The 22,009-nt window shown below is 35.0% G+C and overlaps 1 protein-coding gene across 2 annotated transcripts in view; it reads right to left on the bottom strand.

The window, feature by feature from the left end:
* Positions 1-22,009, bottom strand: part of LOC150075307 (uncharacterized) — a 236,645-nt gene that overhangs the window by 46,144 nt on the left and 168,492 nt on the right. For both annotated transcript variants that reach the window (XM_090389154.1, XM_090389155.1), the window contains one exon: positions 6,411-6,602. In XM_090389154.1, coding sequence (XP_090245280.1) covers positions 6,411-6,602 — 192 coding nt within the window. The remainder of the gene's footprint in view (positions 1-6,410; positions 6,603-22,009) is intronic.

Here is a 22,009-nt window from a genome sequence, read left to right on the forward strand (position 1 = left end):
AAAAAAAAGCTAGTAAACATGGGTCCTTAAGTGAATCGTTTTCGAGATATTGCACATTTCTAGTTGGGATCTACCACTGACAAGGTGAACTGTACAGAGTTGGGATCCACCACTGACTTCTTTGTTTAGGTTAGGTTATGCTTATTCTCTTCGCTTCCCCTCTCTCAATGCTTTGAGATGTAGCAGGCATACTAGTACTTGTCAAAGGATAGTCAACATGGAAAGAGGTTACAGCAACGAAGAATATGCGGACATGCACTTCGTGTATGATAAAGCCAACGGCAGTGCACATGAGGCTGCACGTTTTTACCAAGAAGCATTTCCCCGTCGAAAGCAGCCCAATAGGCACACATTCATTAGGGTATATCATCACAGAGAACATGGGTGCTTCGCACATGGAGTACGAGCAGGTAGGCCCAGAAGCATAACACTGGATGTTGAGGAAAGGGTGTTAGAAAGAACAACTTGTAACATTTAAGATCTGTAAAATCCTGTGGTGTTGAAACCAAAAATTAAAAATGTATTATCTTATGTTTAATAAAACCACCCTTAACAAAGAATTCACAGCTTTTTGTAAACTAATGCTCTCGTAGTCAGTGGCAGATCTTAACAGAAAATGCACATTTCTTGAAAATAGTTCATTTGTGGCCCGATGTTCACTGGTACATTTTTGCTTATTTAATTTGTATTTTTCACTTTTAAATTATTGACCATCATTTTTGAAACACCCTATATATATATATATATATGTGTGTGTGTTTTAATGGAAGCAACAGTTTAAGATATTATTAATAACAGAAATAAAAATAAAAAAAATAATAATGGATTATGGACCTGGGACACTGCTATATGCAGAAAGTACCCAATGACCATAATTTCTACATAAGTTAGTAGTCGTGAAGGGCAATGTGCTAACGGAACTGAGATCGCTATCATGGTGAACAAAGAAGAGAGCTAAGATAAAGGAGAAGTAACAGGAAATAATAATAATAAGAATTAATCCTGTGATTTCAGTGCCTTTTTCTAGGGCAAGCCACCAAAATCAAAGGAGGAAATGGTAATAAGTGGGTATAGCCTCTGTTTCTGACATGAAATACTCGCCCCCACGTGGTACACATGAAAAGTAGGTAAGGTTAGTTTTAGTCAGTAAAATATTTTTGTTTAAATTTAATATTAATTTTGATAGCGCAGCGCTATCAAAGTATCGTGTATTTCATGGCTGACCCGACAGAGGCTGGAAGTGAAGATTAAAAGAATAACAAGAATAAAAAGCAAGAAATGGGATAAATTACGTGGGGTCGTAGCGAACTGTACTGTTGTGAAGAAATAAAATGTTTAGAATGAATGTGGGCTAGGGTATGTGGTATAGGCTGGCAACTCCTGGTGCAAGGAATCGGGAAAGTTTTAAAATAAAATAATTTAATTATGTTGGGCTAGTTACCCCATGTGTTACAGGTTGGGGATGTATTCAAATAATTTAAATAAATTAATTAAAAAATAAGTTAAATTAGCAAAGTAGAATGCATCCCAGGATAGAAAGGAATAAAGGAACAAAATAAAATACTGGGAAATCCCAGTATTTTATTTTGTTGTGTTAGGTTTTGTGCTATTGAAAACTTGGTTCAACTTGTGGAAAAAAAATCTAGATTTCAAACTTTTATTACTATTGGAAAACACACCATACCATTCAAAAGATTTAAGTCATCCAAACGTTGAAGTTGTTCATACCACCTAATACAACTTCTTTAATTTATCTTTAAAACTCATTACACCAGAAAATCTTTACAACATATTTTGAAAAAAACTGATTCTGAATCTACTGAAATGATGGAGGCATGGAAACATTTTTCATGTGGACTATATCGGAATCATAGCTCAAAGTAAAACCAACCGTCAACATTAACTGCATGTTGGAAAAATGCATAGCCAGAGTAAGTTCATTCAGGGAATATGGTCAAACTGACAGAAAACGGAATCGGTGCGATAGTAGAACTTGCTAAGTCAGTAGGAGGGGAAGGTTTTGATGATATGACTACTGAAGACGTTCAAGAATTACTGGTAGGAAAAGAGGATGGTGAAGCAGATTTGGTGGAAATGGCATTGGAGAAAAACCAAATCAATTCAGAGGATGATAGAGCAGATGAAAATTCTGAAGTTCCAAATTTTACACTAAAAAAGCATATGGAAAGGCCGTATGCTTTATTTAGCTGAGCAATTAGAATCTTACTTTTTGAATGCATATCCTTCGACTGAACAGAGCACAAAGTTCAAAATGGAGCTTCAAAAATGCTTAGCTCCATACCATTAAATTTACAAAGATCTATCAAGCAAAAGCAAACAAGCCCAGATTACTGATTTTTTAAAGAGAGCAGAAGATACACGACGTCTAGATGCTGCAGAAGAAAGTTCAGAAGGTGAAGATATTCTGCAACAGAGAAAACGTTCTCGTTTGATTGTGCTTAGCAGCAATGAAGAGGAAGAAAATTAAATGAACTACATTATCTGAGATATACAGTATGTATCACAGTTTGTATGATGTTTGTTCAGTTATTACTATTTTGTAAAAAAAAATTAAAAAAGTAAGTTTCCAGTAGTTATAAAAAAATGGTGTGTTATTGTTAGCTTTTGGAACGTATCTCTCTTTTTTTTTTTACTGGTTCTTAGTCCTGTATAGGAACCTAACTATCATGTTATACGAGGGTTACCTGTATATCGTTCATAAAAATGTTTGCAACACTCAAATATATTTTCTGGCATATTTTCTTCACCTTGAAACCTTCGATGCAAAGTTTCAAATGCTGCCAACATTTCATGTTTGGAAGGTTTAATATTGCCCTCATTTTCATCCAACTCATCATCGTTATTTTGTCACTAGTTTTCTTTGAATACTCTCCAAAATGGAGTCACTCAGATATTTAGCTATTATGACATCATTATCAACTCCTAAAAATTCATCCAGAACAATTTCTCCACTGATCAAATCAATGTCTTGTAGTAGCTCATTCCTCTCATTGCCGTTAATTGGTGTTTTAGCAAAACCTGCTTTTGCGAAACAATTCTTAATCATTATTTCCATCACATCTTGACCCCATACTTTCACCAACTTTGATAGGCATATCTGAAATCTATACCAGAATCCATGGGTGGGTTGGTTTCTATTCTCAGTATAATTTTTTTCATTTCAGAGTGCAGTTTCAAATTGTTGGTAATACATTGTTCCACTGGTTGCAGTTTAGATGAGGTACTCAGAAGGAAGAAAACAAGCTTCACACTTGTAAGTTTTGAAATTACCGAGTGAAGGTGAGTAGGGCAGTTGTCGACAATCAACACGATTTTTCTGTTTTCTTTTATCACCTTTCTATAGAAATTTAAAATCCACTTGTCATCCAAGGTTTTTTGTTGTAGTCCAACGCTAATGACTTTACTCCTTTGAAACATCTGGGTTGTTTATTTTTGCCTATTACCAAAAGCTTCAGTTTTTCATTACCAGCTATATTGTGCACCAACCAAGGCTGTAATTCTCTCCTTACTATTTTTACCATCTAAACATTTATCACCTTTAAAAGTCAGTGTCTTGTTCAGCAAACATTCAAAAAATAGACCTATTCATCAACACTGAATACGTCTTTGGGCTCATAGTTCTCCAAACTTTTTTTCAAAACCACTTCTTTTCAATGGGTAATTTCTTCGATTACAATCCTATTTTCACCAAAAATAACTTTTCCGAGTAAGCCATGGCACTTTTTAAATCTGTCCAGCCAATCAGAACTGGCTTGGAATGTTTTATGCCCCAGAAAAGATGCATACTCCATAACCTTTTCTTTTATTAATGGCACTGATATCAGCACGCTTTGGCCTCAAATCAACTTCACCCACTTAAAAACGGCTTTCCTACGTCTTCATGCAGACATAATTTTGAACGCTTCCGACTGGGTCCTGTTTCCTCAAACAGTCTGAGAATCGAGACACAGTTTCCTGAATGGTTGACACACTACTGGCAGGAATACCAAACTTTAAAGTGATTTCTTTTTTTTTTTTTAATGCCCTGATCTATACTATTAAGCACTTCCACTTTTTTCACTGCACCCAAGAATTTCCTCTTAGACATTGTAGGGTTACTTGCACAGCAGCTAAAACAAAACTGATTTAGGGACTACTTGTACATACCATGTGAACAGAGACAGGTGAAATTTAGTGGAAGTGTGGATGACTCATTTCTGCAAAACAACAGATGAATTTCAGGGATAAAAGAAAATCTCTCTCTCTCCCTACCCCCTAATTCTCTAATAGGGTGCTTACAGTAGAAAACAGGTTGACCAGAGCCAATGTCTGCATTAGGAATATGCCTTAATCTTTGCCAATAACTGTGGACAAATAAATAACAGTTAACCAGCACGACTTCTTGGCATAGTAGAGGCGGTTATACAGGTTTTATGGGCACTACTAAACCGTGGAATGTTTTAGCTCTTAGTCCCTGCTCGTAAGAATTAAACCTTTAGCTCTTACTAAAGTGATTAATTATTAATCCTTTTAGTCTTAATTTGTGCTTTCTACAGCATCAGTTCTGTTACCTAAATGTTAGAGGTGCGAACAATGAGTACCCACGTCTCTTGAAATCAGTTCGGTGCATGGAAACTATTTTCAATGTAATGACCAGGGGGAAAATCAAAAAAAATTCGCTATATGGAAGTTCGTTAAAGAGAGGTCCGACTGCATTTAACAATGACATTTCTGTTTGTGGATATACAAAGTATGTCTGAAAAGTTTTGGGGCTACATTCATAAAAAAAATCAAAATTTCAAGAAAAAATTTATTACTATTTAATCTATAAAGTACATCCCTTGTAACTCAATACACCTCTTTGCATGGTCATACAGCTTCTTGATGGCACTATGGAACCAATCTTGAGTAATCCTGTTTAACTCCCTCATCACGCTGGTTTGCATTTCTAAAATGCTGTAAAAATGGTACCCTGTTCAGGTGGGATTTCACTTTGGGGAGAAGAACATAATCAGGAGGTGCCAAATCTGGTAAAATATGGGGGATGGTGAAGTACTGTTATGCCCTTGTATGCGGGAAACTGCTTGATGTTAGTTGCATCACGTGAAGATGCATTGTCATGAAGCAAGAAACACTCACCTGACTCAGCCATGTCTGGTGTAACACACCAACTTCTTTTCAACGGTCTGCCCATCACTCATCTGTAAAATTCAGAGTTGACTGTTTGTCCTTCTGGTATCCAAATTCTTTGTGCACAATTCCTTGCCAATAGAAGAAAAAACAAAATCATCAATGTTTTTTTGGTTTGCAACTTTTGGAACTAGAGTTTCTTTGGCTTTTTTCCCAACCCATACAGCTGATTGTCATCCATGGGTTCATACACAAAGCACCAGGATTCATCACCAGTTATAATTTTTTTTTAAAAAAGGGCCTGAATCACTCTCTCCTTTTTTCCAAAACTTCAACAACAATCAAATGCATGGTATCCTTACTGATGTGAAGTTGGTGTACTATCATTCATAGGGACAGGCGATGATCTTTCATTAACTGCCGAACATTTTCGATGGCCAAGTCAGTACAAGACTAGGATGGGTGACCACTCCATGCATCATCCTGAACACCTTCATGCTCTTCATGGAACCACCCATACCACTAAAAAAAATGTTGGATCGTGATGGTGCTTTATGTTCATAAGCTGCACTCACCATTGCAACTGTTTCAGTTACACTTTTACCAGTTTAAAAACAAAATTTTATCACCACCTCTTTGCTCGGTCCTTGAAACCATGACGATGTGATTTTACTGCGTCAAATTAAACATGGCTTTCCAGTAGAACATCTTTGTGCATGCTAATGAAACTTGGCACAGAGCCAGTTCAGAATTGATAGTGAAGAGTTTCAACAGTTGCCCTCATTGGCCACTGTTGAAACTTTTCATTATGAAGTCATTTAAGCAGATTAGACAGTGTAAAAAAACATTATGGAAATCCTAAAGTCTCGAAACTTTATTAGACATGTTGGGCAGACAACTTATGTAGTCGAGACCCGCTAATTTTCGTAAAATCGGACGAATGCTAATTTATTGTGATTTTTTTCTTGTAGAGGATCTGTGTTTCAAAATAATTCAAAATTAGAACACAGATCCTCTACAAGAAAAAAATCACAATAAATTAGCATCTGTCCGATTTTATGAAAATTAGTGGGTCTTGACTATACAAGTTGTCTGCTCAACATGTTCAGGATAAGATGAATTAAAGGAACAGAAATTTATATGCAGCAGGGCAATCTAAAGAGATGAAGAATTACCAAGATTATACTATATTATTCTTAATTTTACCAAATTATTTAAAATAATATTATTCCATACATACTGGTAGAGAAATATTAGAAATATGAATATTTCCAATTTACCATCTGCAACTGAATGTCGATCAGTAGCTGCATCTTTCTCCAAATATTCTAACGTTTTCTTAACTTTTTCTTCATCTGTTTCTTCCTCTAGCTTTTGCCACTGTTCTTGAGCCCATCCTTTCAACTTCTTCAACCGATCCTGTTGTTCTGACAACCACTTTTTCCTCTTTTCTTCTGCAACTGCTTTCTCTTCTTAAAAAATAAATCATAGAGTAACATTAACAAATAAATGCAAAGGCAAATTAGTTACATTTAGTAAAACTTTCACATGTGATATGTATTAATTTTTTCATTTTGTTTTTACTTTTACAAATAGTATAACAATAACTCCATATTTTTTTATGAAGATGTTTATTATCAGTATTAGATATTCTTATTAAGTTAACATTTAAGTGAATTTTGAAAACATGTAAATTAAATATCTATTGCTTTTTATTTTAAACATTTAATTTCTGAGCTTCACAATCAAAGGTAGTAGCCAACTTAAAGTGTTGTGACTGATATTTAACTGCAAACAGACTGCAGTTATGCTTAGAACTACTGCAAGATAATGAAGAAAAAGAATACAAAAAATTAGTGATAAAACAAATGATACAAGAAGCAATTCAGAATTTTACATTCCATTACAACAGTAAGTAATTATTTCATTTCTGTACACAATATTAATTTAAAATAGAACTTAAAGACTTACTGGCAGTACGATGGTATGAACTTTCAACAGCACATATTTTAAACAGAGGGGTAAATAACATTAGTATAGAATTCCCTCCTTTATTTCAAAAAGAATACCTAAACTAACTTGAATTAATTATTATTTTTCATAAATACAAAAAAAGCCTTGCTTAACACTGTATCTAAATTACATCTTTTTTTGGGGACTATCTCTGCCCACCTCAAAAAACATATCCGCTACGACAAGAACAAACCTTAATTATAAAAGAATCCTAGAACATCAGAATACTCACAGTTCTTGCATACTCCAGTAAATTGCATATTAAAAGTAAAAAAAAGCATACTTAAAAATCTCTTCTTTTAGTATGCTTTCATTATGAACTTGGTCCGGCTTAGGTCTTTTAAGACCTGTTCCGTTGTAGCTCTTGGAGGTGATCTTGATCTTGCCATCGTTGTCTTGGTCGACCAACATCTCTCTTGCCTGTAGGTTTGTAGTTAAAGGCTAATTTTGTGATCCGGTCTGGGTTCATTCTTTCTATGTGGCTGATCCATTTTTCCTGATACCATTTTATGTCATTTACTATGTTATCTATTTTTAATTTCTCGCGGATATCTATATTTCTTTGGTGGTCTAGTCTTGTAAAGCGTAATGTTGTTGTTATTTGGTTTTTAGGAGCATTAGCAACTAAGGCCATATTGCTCCGGGAATATGCGGTGGTCATTCCATGACCTTTCCACATCCTCCGTATTTGGTGGTGACGGGCTCGAACCCCGGTCTAATCAAGAAGCGTGTGCTACGCACTGCTGCTCCTTCCCACCTGGCTACGGAGGCGCGTAAAGCGTAATAATGGTCTTAAAAATCTCATTTGTTCTGCTTCTAGTTTGTGTGCATATTTCTTATTTATGACCCAAGTCTCATAGCTGTAGAAGAGGGCTGGTTTTGAAGATGTTGTGCAGTCGTAATTTTGTTTCAGTTGTCATTTGTTTTCTGAAGTGGCATTTAATCATTCCATTCATTTTATTATATTTCTGTAGTTTAGTGTGGATGTCTTTCCCTTCATTTGATATTAAATTTCTCAAATAGGTGATGTCAGATATTTGTTCTATTATTTTATCATCAATAACAATTTTGACTCTTTGTATGTTTTTTCCACATAATCCCATTTATTTTGTTTTTGAGGTGGAGATTTATCTCGTACTTTTTACCTATTTTATTAAGTTCATTTGCTGCTATCTGTAGTTCATCTTCGGATTTTGCAATTATAACTTGATCATCAGCATATAACATAGTTTGGATATTATTCCTGTTGTTCAACTGTATTCCATTGTTAATTGTTTGTTTCCATTCTTTAAGAATTTTATTGATGTAGATATTAAATAAATTTGGTGATAGTCCACATCCTTGTTTCACTCCTTTATTGGTGTTAATTGGGTCTGATAGTTGGACATTAGAATATTTTACACAGACTTTTGAGTTTTTATATAGGCTTTGGATCGCTTTCCGGAGTTGGGTTGGGATATTTTCTTCACATAGAATACGCCAAAGCTTTTCCCCGTTTACACTGTCATATGCTTTTTCATAATCAATAAAGAGCAGAAATGTTGGTAGATTGAATTCTCTTCTTTTCTCCAAAATTTGTTGTAGTGAGAAAATGGCATCTATTGTGCTTCTCCCTTTTCTGAACCCACATTGCTCTTCTAAGAATTGTTCACTGTATTTATTAAGTTTATTCTTTAGTATATTGGAGTAGCTTTGCAGCAGTTGACAGCAGTGTTATCCCTTCATTTGATATAACAACTCTGTAGTTGTTAGGGTTATTTCTGGACGTTTTTTTTTGTGTAAATTGATTACTATTCCTGTTTCCCAATCTTTGGGTAATCTGTTGCTTACGCCATATGATGTTAATAATTTTAGTAGTGTGTTTTTTAGTAAGGTGCCCCCATATTTAAATAGTTCTACATTCAAATTGTCTATGACTGGGCTTTTTCGGTCTTTTGATTTTTGTAATATTAACTCTAGTTCTTCCATTGTTATATTTTTTTCTTCATCTTTGGTTATCACAGATTCATCTTCCAATTCCCTAGTGCCTGGGTTATACCACAGTTTGGAATAGTGTTGCTTCCATTCTGCTTGGAAGATGGAGTTGGTTTTGATTTGATCATTTGTGTCTAGTTGTAATTTCTTAAAAATTTTAAAACTTCTCTGTGGGCTCATGATATCACGTTCTAAAGATTTAACAAATTTATCCCAGTCATCTCGTCAGATTCTTCTGGTTAATTTTCTGACTTCTGCTCGAAGCTTTTTATATTTTATGTGTAGATGTAGGTCTTTAGTTTAGTATGCTTTCAACTATGAAATAATTAACCTATTTCCATCGTCTGTGATGGACAGAGGTTCAATTACCGGGCGGTTTTATCCATCTGAAGAACATGAAAGTACTAAAAAAGTTTAGAAACGGAAATTAACACAAACTACATTTAGCAATGTTGGAAAATTCACATTACAGCATGTTCAATCTGTCCTCCATGTTTATTAATAATGTGTTGCAGTCAGAGTGCGAAGAACATGCTCAAATGTTTCCTCTGACATAAAAAATTATCTCCAATCACTTACTTCAGTGCAAGAATGATTTGTGGATCCTTCCGAAACTCTGTGTTTATGATGATCTCAAAGATAAAAATCACAAGGGTGACATTGGATCAGGTGACACTGGAGGCTACTCCATTCCTTTGCCATATGCCTCCGGATAGCGGTTAGAAACCACCCTGTTGTCAAAAATTTCATCCAGGAACTCCAGGACAGCTCAGGAGAGTGATGATGGCAATCAAAAACTGGAAACCTTTCTCTACGGAGTAATGATGCTGTTGGTATCAAAAATTTGAAGCTTGTGAAACGGCAAAGAAAAGAAATGGTATGATGAATAAAAAAATCATTCCATACATCTACTGCAGTATTCTGAAGGCTTCTAGAACAAAATTAGACTGCTTGGACTCATTTCTGAAATTAGATTATCATCATGCTGCACTATCAGTATGATATTTATTCAAACTCCATTCCTTTGCACACCAGAATGTTATTATTTGTATGCAATTTAGCATTCTGGATTAAAAAATAAATCTTATAATTATGACTGAATAAGCTCAAAGCTGATAGAATCCTTCCTCTTGATCAGATTACATGAGGGGGCATACATTCAAATTAAGGAAGGAGGGTTGTATGATTGATATGAGAAAATTTGCTTTCAGCCAGCAAGCAGCTGATTATTTGGGAAAAAACTTCCATCTGGTGTTGTAGATGGTGCATAGTTTGAATAAATTCAAGGAAAAACTAAAATTGATAGAGGGGATAGACAGGTGATGGGAGGCTTTTTTTTTTTTGCTGATGCTGTTAAGCTTGCTTTCTTGCATCATTTGCCACTATTAATACTAAATTCAGAATCCTTCCTTGTCCAGATAAAAGTGAGCATGTGTACATTTAAATATAAACAATACTATATTAAAATATAAATGTACAAGGCATAATACAATATTAGCTTAAAATATACTATAAAATACCAGCATAAATACACCATAGATAGCTCATAAAAGAAAAACTATAAACGTAACGTAAAGGCATCGATTTAATTGCATCTCATATTGTGACTACCTTCACAACGAGTTACCATGTATTGCACTACCTCAAATAAGTAACGCTTCACTAATAGGGAATACGATTGTTACTTATTCTCAGTGGGCACCACCACCACCTAGATGGCACTATTTCAAGGCATTGGCCTATCGTCGGTGGGTGGACAGGTGCCCTGGTGTTGCAATCATACCAACCCAGGTGTGAAGTTAATTCGACAATATTTTATAGTATATTTTAAGCTCATATTGTATTATACCTTGTGCATTTATATTTTAAGAAAGTATTATTTTGTATCACCTTTTGGCATCTCTCATATTGTGGAATTAACTTCACAACTGGGTTGGCATGATTGCAACACCAGGGTACCTGCTCACCCACCAACGATAGGCCAACAAGCCTTGAAACAGTGCCATCTGGGTGGTGTTGCCCACTGAGAATAAGTAACAATAGTCTTCTCTATTAGTGAAGTGTTACTTATTTGAGGTAGTGCAATACATAGTAACTCGTTGTGAAGGTAGTCACAATATTAGATACAATTAAATCAATGCCTTTACACTATGATTGTAGTTTTTCTTTTATGAACTATCTATGGTGTATTTACACCGATAATTTATAATATAATTTAAATCTAAAATATTTAAAATGGGATTTTTGTTATTATTATTATTTTTTTATTTTCTATATTGCACATGATTGTAAAATTATGTCTTCTTTTGGCAAATTCTTTACCAATTCTTTTAAAGCAAGTACTATACTTTGCAACACTGTGTCTTATACTTGTGACTGCTCCACCAGAGCAGTCACAAGTATAAGACACAAGTATATATAACTCCACCAAAAAACACTTCAGGTTGAACAATAGTGGAGAGCCTGTTTATTTCCAAAGATTCAATAGTTTGATGTTAAAAACGTCTTTACTGGCGTTATTTGGAAAAACAGTTACATTACCTAGAAATCATTATATAAAATCGTCATGAAACCCAACGCACATGCATTGTACTTGATATTAAAAACATGTTTTCTTGAGTGCATTCATTGTACTTACTGCATGCAGTGACACAACAAGTGCAGTGATGCAACAAACACAATGCATGCACCCATGAAAACTCAATTGTACACAAAAAGTGCAGTGATGCAACAAACACAATGCATGCACCCATGAAAACTCAATTGTACACAACAAGTGCAGTGATGCAACAAGTTGCAGTGACACAACAAGTACAATTGAGCAGTGACGCGCTACGTTATATCAGCATAATGATTAATATGCGAGTGACTGTGCCAAAATCTACAGCCCAGCACTCAAAGGAATATCGTGAAAGAAAGGAGGAGGGTTGGACAGAAATGTGAATCCAGATGAAATTGAATAACAGTGTTTTGCTGTGCCTGGAACTTCTGAAATTGTCCACAAGAAAACTCAAGCTCAAAATATGAAAGAATATCGTGAAAGAAAGAAAAGGAAATTGGACAGAAATGTGAATCCAGATGAAATTCAACAAGAGTGTTTTGTTATGCCTGGGACTTCTCAAACTACACTCAAAAAAATTCAAGCTGAAATAATGAAGGAATATCACAAAACCCAATACACATGCGTTGTACTTGTTGCATGCAGTGACGCAACAAGTACAACGCATGCCCCCAAGAAAACTCAACTGTACAACAAGTGCATTGACGCAACAAGTACAACTGAGCAGTGACGCATTATATTATATCAGCATAATGATTAATATGCGAGTGACTGTGCCAAAATCTACAGTCCAGCATTCGAAGGAATATCATGAAAGAAAGAAGGGGAAGTTGGACAGAAATGTGAATCTAGATGAAATTCAACAAGAGTGTTTCGTTATGCCTGGGAGTTCTCAAACTGCACCCAAAAAAACTCGAACTGAAATAATGAAGGAATATCGTGAACAAAAGAAAGGGAAATTCAAACTATTCCAAATCATCATGAAATTCAACCACAGAGTTCTACTATGCCTGATACTTATCAGGAATCTAAAACTCCAGCAGAACGAATTTAGGAATATTGTGCATGAAAAAAAGCGAAATTAGAAATGGCTAATAATGAGATTCCTGATTACATCCCTATAGTGTCTACATGCACTGACAGTGAGTTTGAAAAACTAGTGTACAAAAATCCATTTGGATTTAGTTGTAATGTTTGTGATCATTTATGGCTTCAATCAGATTTGAAACCATTTCCAACAACTTCATATGAATTAATTCAAAATGAATTTCCTTTACAAGAAATGAGTAGTTTCATGACGTGTAATACATGTCATACTTCATTAAAAGAGGGACTGATACCAACTATGGACACGTGAAATGGATTTATATATCCAACATATCCAATTCATTTGCCTCCACTGGATGTTGTAACTGAGCGTTTGATATCATCACAATTACTCTTTATGCAAATTCGTCATTTACGTTATAAACATGGATGGCAGAAAAGTGTGTGACAATGTCTTGGGGAAAAATGATGATAGTGAACAGGAACATTCAGATAAAATTGTGGAACCCGTCAACAATAACTATGAACTATTGTTAATTCAACAATAAACATTATTATGGTCTGAAGATAAATATTTATGTATAGCACCGGGTCAGAAATCATCTCCAACAAGTTTCATATTTGATATACATGCACAAAAATTTAAAAATGGATTGAAAATTACTCCCTTTATGATGGCATCGAGTGAAATTCGTATATCTGATCATCGTGGAGTAACTCCACAACATTCGCTATATATGGAAATGAAAATTATACGAATGCATATCACAGAAAATTTGAAAATTGCATTTAAATCAGTAGGAATAACAGCTAACATTACTTGTTCTATATTGGATTGGAAAGAATTTATAAACAAGTCATTAGAGTCTAACTTGGCATTTCTAAAATCAATTCCCAATTCAACATATTACTGGAGTCAACATAAACGAGATGTGTTTGCCATGATTCGTCAATTAGGAAAACCTACAATGTTCTTGACGTTGAGTGGTGTGTGTGAACTAGGGCTTGCAAACCGGTTTTATAAAACCGGTTAAATCGGTTTTCATATTGAGTTGTTAAAACCGAAACCGAGCTTCTAAAACCGGATTCGAATATTTTCTTAGTCAGCCCTCGAATATAGTTTTTTGTTACGCACATTTTCTTTTGTTTGTTCGTTTGTCTGGATCGTTCAACTGCTTTATGTTTTAAACGTTTTTTTTTTTTTTTTTTTATGTTTAGGTACGAACCTCATGGGCAAGTGGCCCAAATCTAGGAGGGGTACCTTTTATCTTCCCACCTGTATCATGGCACGATGCAGGTGTACTCATTTACGACTGAGTGAGTCGGAGCGATAGCGTAAAAGAAAATGCTTAACATTTCTCTGTTCCATCTATCTTGTTCGCCAGGAAAGTTATGGAACGCGCCTTATTGATGGTTACCCACTAGAAACAGATTCGCTGAATATTGCATCAAATTTCAATCTTAGAAAGTTTTTTCTTCTTTATTCCTATTAAATTTGCGATCAAATGTTCTCCAAAAAGCAGCTTCACCAAATTTAGCTTTTATGTAATTTTGAAAATACAATAGATTTAATTGGGGAAAAAAAAATGGCAAGTAAATAAATAAAAAATTTCTTTCATGAAAATTTTGAAACTTGCCAGTGCTTGAGGGAGTAACGCATAGTATTGTGCTTTTATCTTCAATATTTTTATTTAAAATTGTCGGTGATATAAATTCCTACTAATTAATATTTATTACTCTTAATATGTCTACGATGAAGCACAATGTTCGAAATGTCAGAAGATAATGAAGTCGTCTGGAGGATCTACATCATCTTTGATGTTGCATTTAAAGAAAATGCATCAGATTGGCATTAAACAAGATAACAGTGAACCTCCCGTAAAAATGGTAAGAACGTTAGAAAACTTTATCGTTCAAAAATCTATGGAAGAAGAGATTTTAAAATTAGCCGCTTTAGATGGATTTTCTTTTAATTCAATTGCCAAGAGTGAGTTTATACAATCAAGCCTTCATCTTCAGAGAAATAAATACCATAAATTACCACCAGCCTCAGTGAATGGAATTAAAAATATGGTTCTGTATTATTATAAAACTAAGAAAGAAGACCTCATTCAGCATTTCAAAAATTCATTGGTTTTGAATGCACGGTATTCATTGACTCTAGATGAATATACGTCTATACAAAATAAAAAGATATATGAATATAAATGTGCATTCAAAAGACAATCGTTGGTCGTTAGATCTTATTGAGATTAATGGTTCACTTGATAGCAGAAGAACTGAGCAAATTGTGAATGGACACTTGAAGGAATTTGGTTTGAACTTGGATGTGAGGATATTGTTGCCTGCACCACTGATGGAGCAGCAATGATGGTTAAGTTTAGCAAGCAAATTACGCCTAATCATCAACAATGTATAGCCCATTGTATACATCTATCAGTTATAGATGTACTTTATGAAAAAGCAATCAATTATGGTGCCACAGTCTGAGTCTCCCAAAGACAATGAAGAAAATGAAAATAATGAGAAAGTAGTGATGAAGAAGAAGTTGAAGAAAGACAGCAAGGCATGCTTTATCAAACCGACTTTACCGATGAGCTCATTTATTTCTTCAATCCAAGAGCCAATATTGCACAAACTATTAACAAAGTCAGAAAGATTTGCAAGCTTTTTCGAAAATCGCCTACCAAAAATGACATATTACAAAATTTTGTTAAAGCAAAATTTAATGGGAAAGAATATAAACTTATATTAGATTGCAAGACTAGATGGGATAGCACATTCTATATGATTGAGAGATTTTTGAAATTGAAAAATTGCATTCCAAATGCTCCATGTGCAGTACTGTCAACTGAGGCTGTGTCTGACGATGACTGGAAAACGTTGAATTGCTATGTGAAACTTTGCGACCACTTGAAATGATTCTGAAGGCTATAACCTCAGAAGATACTGACTTACTTAAAGCAGAGTCTTCAATAGAATTTCTGCTTGCTAAGCTTGATACAACAGAAAACCCATTTGCTTTAAAGTTTCACCAAAGCCTTTTGCAGTGTTACAATGCAAGATGAAATTGCCCAACTGTGGCTTTGCTGAGCTATCTACACAACCCCAAAATGTTTAGGAAAGAAGATTTAGGTTCAAGAACTTTTGATTTTCCAAGTAAGGAAATTTTGAAAAAGCATGCTGAAGAGATTTATCAGAGATTATTTGCAAAACATTTCGAAAAAGTCTTAGCGTTGAATGAAGAAACTGAAAATAAACGAACTGTTCTTTTAGAAGAAACAAAGACTCGTTTAGTTCCGATGTTGGTGATACATTCATGCGAGAGTATGATAGTGTAATAAAGAGATTAACTGAAGAGCCTTCAAAATATCCGAGTGAATTGGAAATCAGCAAAGAATTTAATATTTTGGAGGCAACTAGCAGTAGAAATGAAAAGCTGGAGAAAGTTTATAGAGCACTGTTTACCATTAAACCAACAAGTGTCCAATCTGAGAGAGTGTTTTCGATCACTGGTCTCTTTAACACAAAAATAAGGCCAAGTCTATCAGGAAAAATGCTTAATATACTGTGTTTTTTAAAGGATCATTTTCAGAAAAAAGCTGAGCAATAAATAGTAAAGTAATTTCCCCAAGCTGTTTTTTTTTCATATTATTTTTATTTATTTATTATTATTATAGGGCTTATTATTTTTTTTGTTTACTATACGAGAAGATAGTTTTTATTCAAAGGATTTGAATACAATTTGTAATTTTGTATAATCAAGCTTTTTTTTATTTTTTTTACTATAACACAAGAGTGATAGATTTTGTTTAAAAGATTTGATTATGATTTGTACAATCTACCCAAGATAAAATAAATACCTGTGTTATAAGCTTTTAATTATTTTCCATAAGTCTGAGAAAATCGGTTTTAAAACTGGTTTTAAGATTAAACTTCGGTTAAACTCGGTTTTGAAATTTCTCGGTTTTATGCAAGCCCTAGTGTGAACTGACATGGCTCGTATTACTATGTATGTTATACAAATTCAGATATAAACAAGAAATTACAACTAACGAAGTTATGGATCTACCTTACAAGGAATGAGCTATATTAATAAATGAAGACCCCATAAAGTGTGACATATACTTTAATAAAATTGTTGAGAGTATACTCAAAATTTTAAAATTGAAAACCTATAGTCCTTTTGGGAAAGATGTTTTGAATTTTTTTAAACGCATTGAATTTAAACATCAAGGAAGTCCACATGCATATATATTATTATGGATGAACAATGCATTCTCTGCACCATTAGAAGAAAAAAGAAGGTGGGATGGAAGAAGCAATCCAAATGATAGTTGCATTATGTTCTATAGGAATTATTAAAATTTACAGCAACATAAACATACTTTTACCTGTTATAAAAATAATAATGCAAACCGACACAAATGTCGATTTGAAGCAACTTTTTTGGCCAAACTCATATATTGATACCGATGGCCACAGATGATAGGGATATATATTCAGGGATATTCATGTGTTGTTGTGGCAGACCCCAGGGTTTCCCCCATAAGCTGCTATTGTACTTCTTGTGTTGAAGCTTACGCCAAAACCAGCCATTTGTATGTAGTGTGTTGGGCGTGTAAGTGTTATGATGTGTTCTGTTGTTATGTTATTGGCCGGTGCCTGGCTCTTAGCAAGTGAGAAGCAGTAACACCTGGTAACTATGTCCCATCCCTGCCATGTGGAGGTGGCCAGGATCAACTATCTCCTGCTGGGCAAGCCCAGGGCATAAGACCTGAGAGTGCCCAAAAAAGAATGAAGTGGAAAAGAAGGAATACAGAGGGAGAAGTTTGGGAGCTAAATGGATAGAACAGAGGAAAATCAACAGAGGGACTCTCCAATAATTAGAAGTGAGAAGAAGTAAAGCAAGAATAAAGCAGAAAGAAGTGGGGAAGTGGGCTAACTTCTCTAACCATGGGAACCTATCACATTGAAAATCCCATCCTAGGAACTAGGATCAGCAAAACTTCTTAATTTACAGTTTGCCTAACCCCTTGTAAGCAGAACGTCTTCAGTTGTTGAAGAAATAATTGATCTTCTAACAAAAAACACAGTGAAAGCAAATTCCACGAATTCTGACAATCTCCACAGAAAGACACTGTGTGCAATATGTACAATATCCTCTTCAGGAACACAGCAGAATATACGCTATGTACATATACGTCCAATGTAATTCCAGGGTAGTGCCATAACCTGGCCCAATAAATAAAAGGTTTCAGGGTTAATGCAAAAGTAATATACATGTCCAAATCCTAGATTAGATCACATTAGGCAGAGTTCTAAATTATGATGTTTTAAAAAGTTCTTGCCTAAATACGAGCTCTAAGATAATCATCCAAGACAGTTAATAACAGAGTTACTAGGAAATGTCTCTAATATGAAATGTCACAGTGACGTTCACTCACAAAGAAATATTAATTCCAAAAACCCTAAAACACAAAAGGCCAAATAGTATCTCGATGAGTACAGCAAAATTCCTTATATAGAAAATACCTATTTTGCTGAAAACAGTTCCACATCAAGAATGAGTCTATTATAAAATCCAGGAAAGTGTAGCACTTAACGATACTAATCAGTTGCAACTATAGATTCCAATCAAAGATGAGAGATATTTCTTTCCTAATCCAATAAAGGATCCAAGAAATCACAGGAACAGCAAAACTAGGACCTAATTTTGGTTCTTCTTTTAAATGCACGAGAAGCAAACACATTCAAAGCATTAAAAGCTGTCTGAGATTCAACCAGAATTTTACTGTTGCTGGAGTCTAAGTTAGGAAGATCGTTATAATAATGACACTGAAGAATATGGTTAACAGTTTCTTCCTGGCCACACAAACAAGATGTTGTTGGTGAAAGTCCCAGTTTGTGAAGTTTAGTATTTATACTTCCGTGTCCAGTTAATATAAACATAGCATATAAGCCCGGCGAAAACCACTTTAACTCCTCCTTTAGCTCCCTTGCTACAGGCAGAAAGTCCCTTGTGACTGCACCAATATCAGATGAAGACCACTCCTGCTGCCGTTTTGCAATAAAAATTTGCCTTAATCTTGTCTTCTCAGTCTTAATGGGAGCACTTAGATCTAATTGGATGTAATCATAGGTCAATGGTATTTTCTTCATAAGGTGATATTTAAGATAGCAGTACTGAACTTCAAAATGGACAGGTAGTTTCCCAAGAAAAACCTGAAGAGCCATGGTGGAGATAGTTTGACAAGCTCTTGACATGGTCATGAGGGCAGCTCTCTGCACTTATAAGTTGTTTTACTACAGCAACTTTATTGGCTCTAAAGTCCCATGCACCAGCTCCATAAGAAATTATCAACAAAAACACACAATTATAGTGAAGTTGTAAGGTTTGACCTCTAAGACCTAAATTTTTCTTGTTATCTGTTTAATTTAGCCTTTTCTTTAAAATACTGAACATGGGGTAGAAAAAGGAGAGCGTCATCAATATAAATGCCTAAGTATTTGGTCTTCGATAAGTACTTAATGGCCTGTTCCCTATATTAAGTCTTCCATGGTCAAGCTTTCCCTCAAGCAACATCTGAGACGTTTTTGCAATAGAAATCTGCAATTTATGTGTTGAAGACCAGTTGGAGAATTCCAACAGCATAGCATTTGCTGATTCTTCAAGGCTTTTCCTAGAATTACCCTGGATTAATATTGTAAGATCGTCAGTGTATGCGATCATATGAATAGCTGGAAAACTCTTAACCAACCAGGAATCAAAAACCAGCACAAGGGACCAAGAATTGACCCCTGTGGACATCCTCTTGTAACTCTGCGAGAGAATTCACCACTTCGTAGGCATGAATTAAACAAAATTAATATTGAAGCTGGTACAATTTTCCAGACTCTTTTAATAATATCTACTTCAATTTTATCATATCCAGGGGATTTACTTGAGCGCATGGATTTTATTGCGCATTCGACCTCTTCCAGAGAGAATGGAGGTTCTTCAGTCAATCCGGTGTAATTATAATTTAAATGTATGATGTTAATTTGTACCGGTGACATATTAGTATCAGTCTTGAAGTATAATTACATTTAATATTCTATCTATAGTAGAAGACCAAGATAGGGTACTTTGACCTTCTGCAGTTGTGAAAATCTCCCCTGGTGGAATCTTTTTGGTCACAAGCTTGTAAATAAGTACCTAGGGATCACTATTTCCCTGGGTGCTAATTAAACTCTCCCAATAAGTCCATTTTTGTTTGCAAATCTCATTATGATAATTTTGTCTTGCTTGTTTGTATCTACTTTGTCAATTCAAGTACCGTACGCAATGGATTTCTCTTCGCCTTCTGGAATTCACATCTAGTCCTTCTAGTAAGCTGTTTTAAATCAGTTAATGTAGAAGACTACCAAAGAAGGTGATATGGTTTGTGCTTTTTAAATTTCATTGAGGCTTCACAAGCCAGTATAATACTGTTCTGTATAAATTCAACTTGATTATCCAAAGGAAGAGATTCAATAATACCTATCTGCTCAGGAGTAAAAATTTCTTTCATTACCTTGTCAAAGACCTGCCACTTTGCAAACCTAGTGTGAAAATGAGGCACATCAAAAGGATCCGATCAAGAACAAGAAACAACACCTCATAGTAAACTTGATAACGTTATGGTCACCTGTTACCCAATCAGTTTTAACCTGCCAATTCAAGATCCTTTGGGCCAAAAATAGTGTTGCCAAGGAGACATCTATATATGATTGTCCACGTGTGGTAACAAAAGTCGGTGGATGTCCATGTGTGTTAAGAATTTTTAGATGATGTGACATGATTGCTTCCTCCAAAAGTTCCCCCTTTTCATTTGTCTGTTGAGCATTCCACAATGTCAAATGGGCATTAGCATCCATTAACAGGAATACTGGTTGATTCTGTAAAGCTCTCACGGCAGAATCAATATAGTTTACAAATGGTTGAATAGAATCATTACGTTGGGCACATTGACAATAAATTGAGATAAGATAAAACTTCCCGAACCAGCCTGCAATGCAAGCACAGACTGCGTGTGCAGAGCAAAGACTTGAAATCAGAGTAACAGTTAAATTAGGGTCAGCAATGACAATAGCTGCCCAAATTCTCCTTCTTGCATTTCCGCCAGTACCAGTAATGTCCAGGTCAGATTGTAAGACTCTAAATCGCATAAGTAAATCTTTTACTAATCCCTTATAGGAGTAAGGTAGGGCCATCATATGAATAGAGTGATCAAGAACAGTTGTGGTGAGGTAATTCATAACTGCAATCGCACATTGACAGTTAAGTTGGAGAAAATTTAATTGTTTTAAATTTGTACTGTTTGTGCTGGAACTGATTGGAGGCATATTATTCATAATACGCCTCCAATCTGTTCTATAGTTTTAGATCTGATAATCTCTAGCGCCTTTAAATATTCTTGGCATTTAGCTTCTTTATATGAATGAGCATAGTTCTTTTTTCTCTGCTTACAGTTCGGACATTCTGGGGGTTTGTTTTTATTCTGGCAATCTGCAATATTATGACCTAAACAACTGCAGTGACCACACATTTGAGCTTCTTGAGTACACATCTTAACTGAATGGCTGTAGCCAAGGAATTTATAACGTGGTACTATAGTATAGTCCTTAGCCGTGTGTGATGTCCACTCTATGAATTGAAAGCAAAGCTTTCCTAATATCACTGGAAACCTTGAATATCCAATTTACCGTTGACCGATTTGGTTTAGGACGTGTTGAAAACCTAGGTTTTACTTGCGCCTGTACCTCCTCTGAGGTAAATCGATAATCCTTTAGATTTTTGCGAAATAAATCATCTAATATATCTTCAATTTTAACCTTCTTGTGTATACCACCACTTTGCTTATTGGAGGCTTGAAGTGGTGAAACCCATGTTTAGTCTCTAGAGCAAAGTTTCTGGCATCCCCCTCCCCCCATACTTCTCCTTCAACCCATGCACGGTACTAAGTACTATAGGTTTTGATACCTTTCGTGTTTGGGGTTTTCATAAAAAAATAAAAATAAAATAAAATAAAAAGTGTCACACAACAATTGTGGGACCTAGTTTCTTGGGTATCTCAGATTTGAGACCACAATTTTGCAATTTTGAACACTTTCCTATCTTATCAAGATCCTGCAAAGTTGCAGTCTCAATAAGCATCCCATTAGATCAAATCTTTCTTATGTATTTGATTTTTACATCCTTGATGTCCGACGCCAATTTGGTTTTAACCTCCTGCCTAACCTCTTCGCTGGTAGAAAAGGCAC

This window comes from Mastigoproctus giganteus, chromosome 14, assembly GCF_048544385.1.
Source record: "Mastigoproctus giganteus isolate SK-2022 chromosome 14, ASM4854438v1, whole genome shotgun sequence".
Classification (NCBI taxonomy): domain Eukaryota; kingdom Metazoa; phylum Arthropoda; class Arachnida; order Uropygi; family Thelyphonidae; genus Mastigoproctus; species Mastigoproctus giganteus.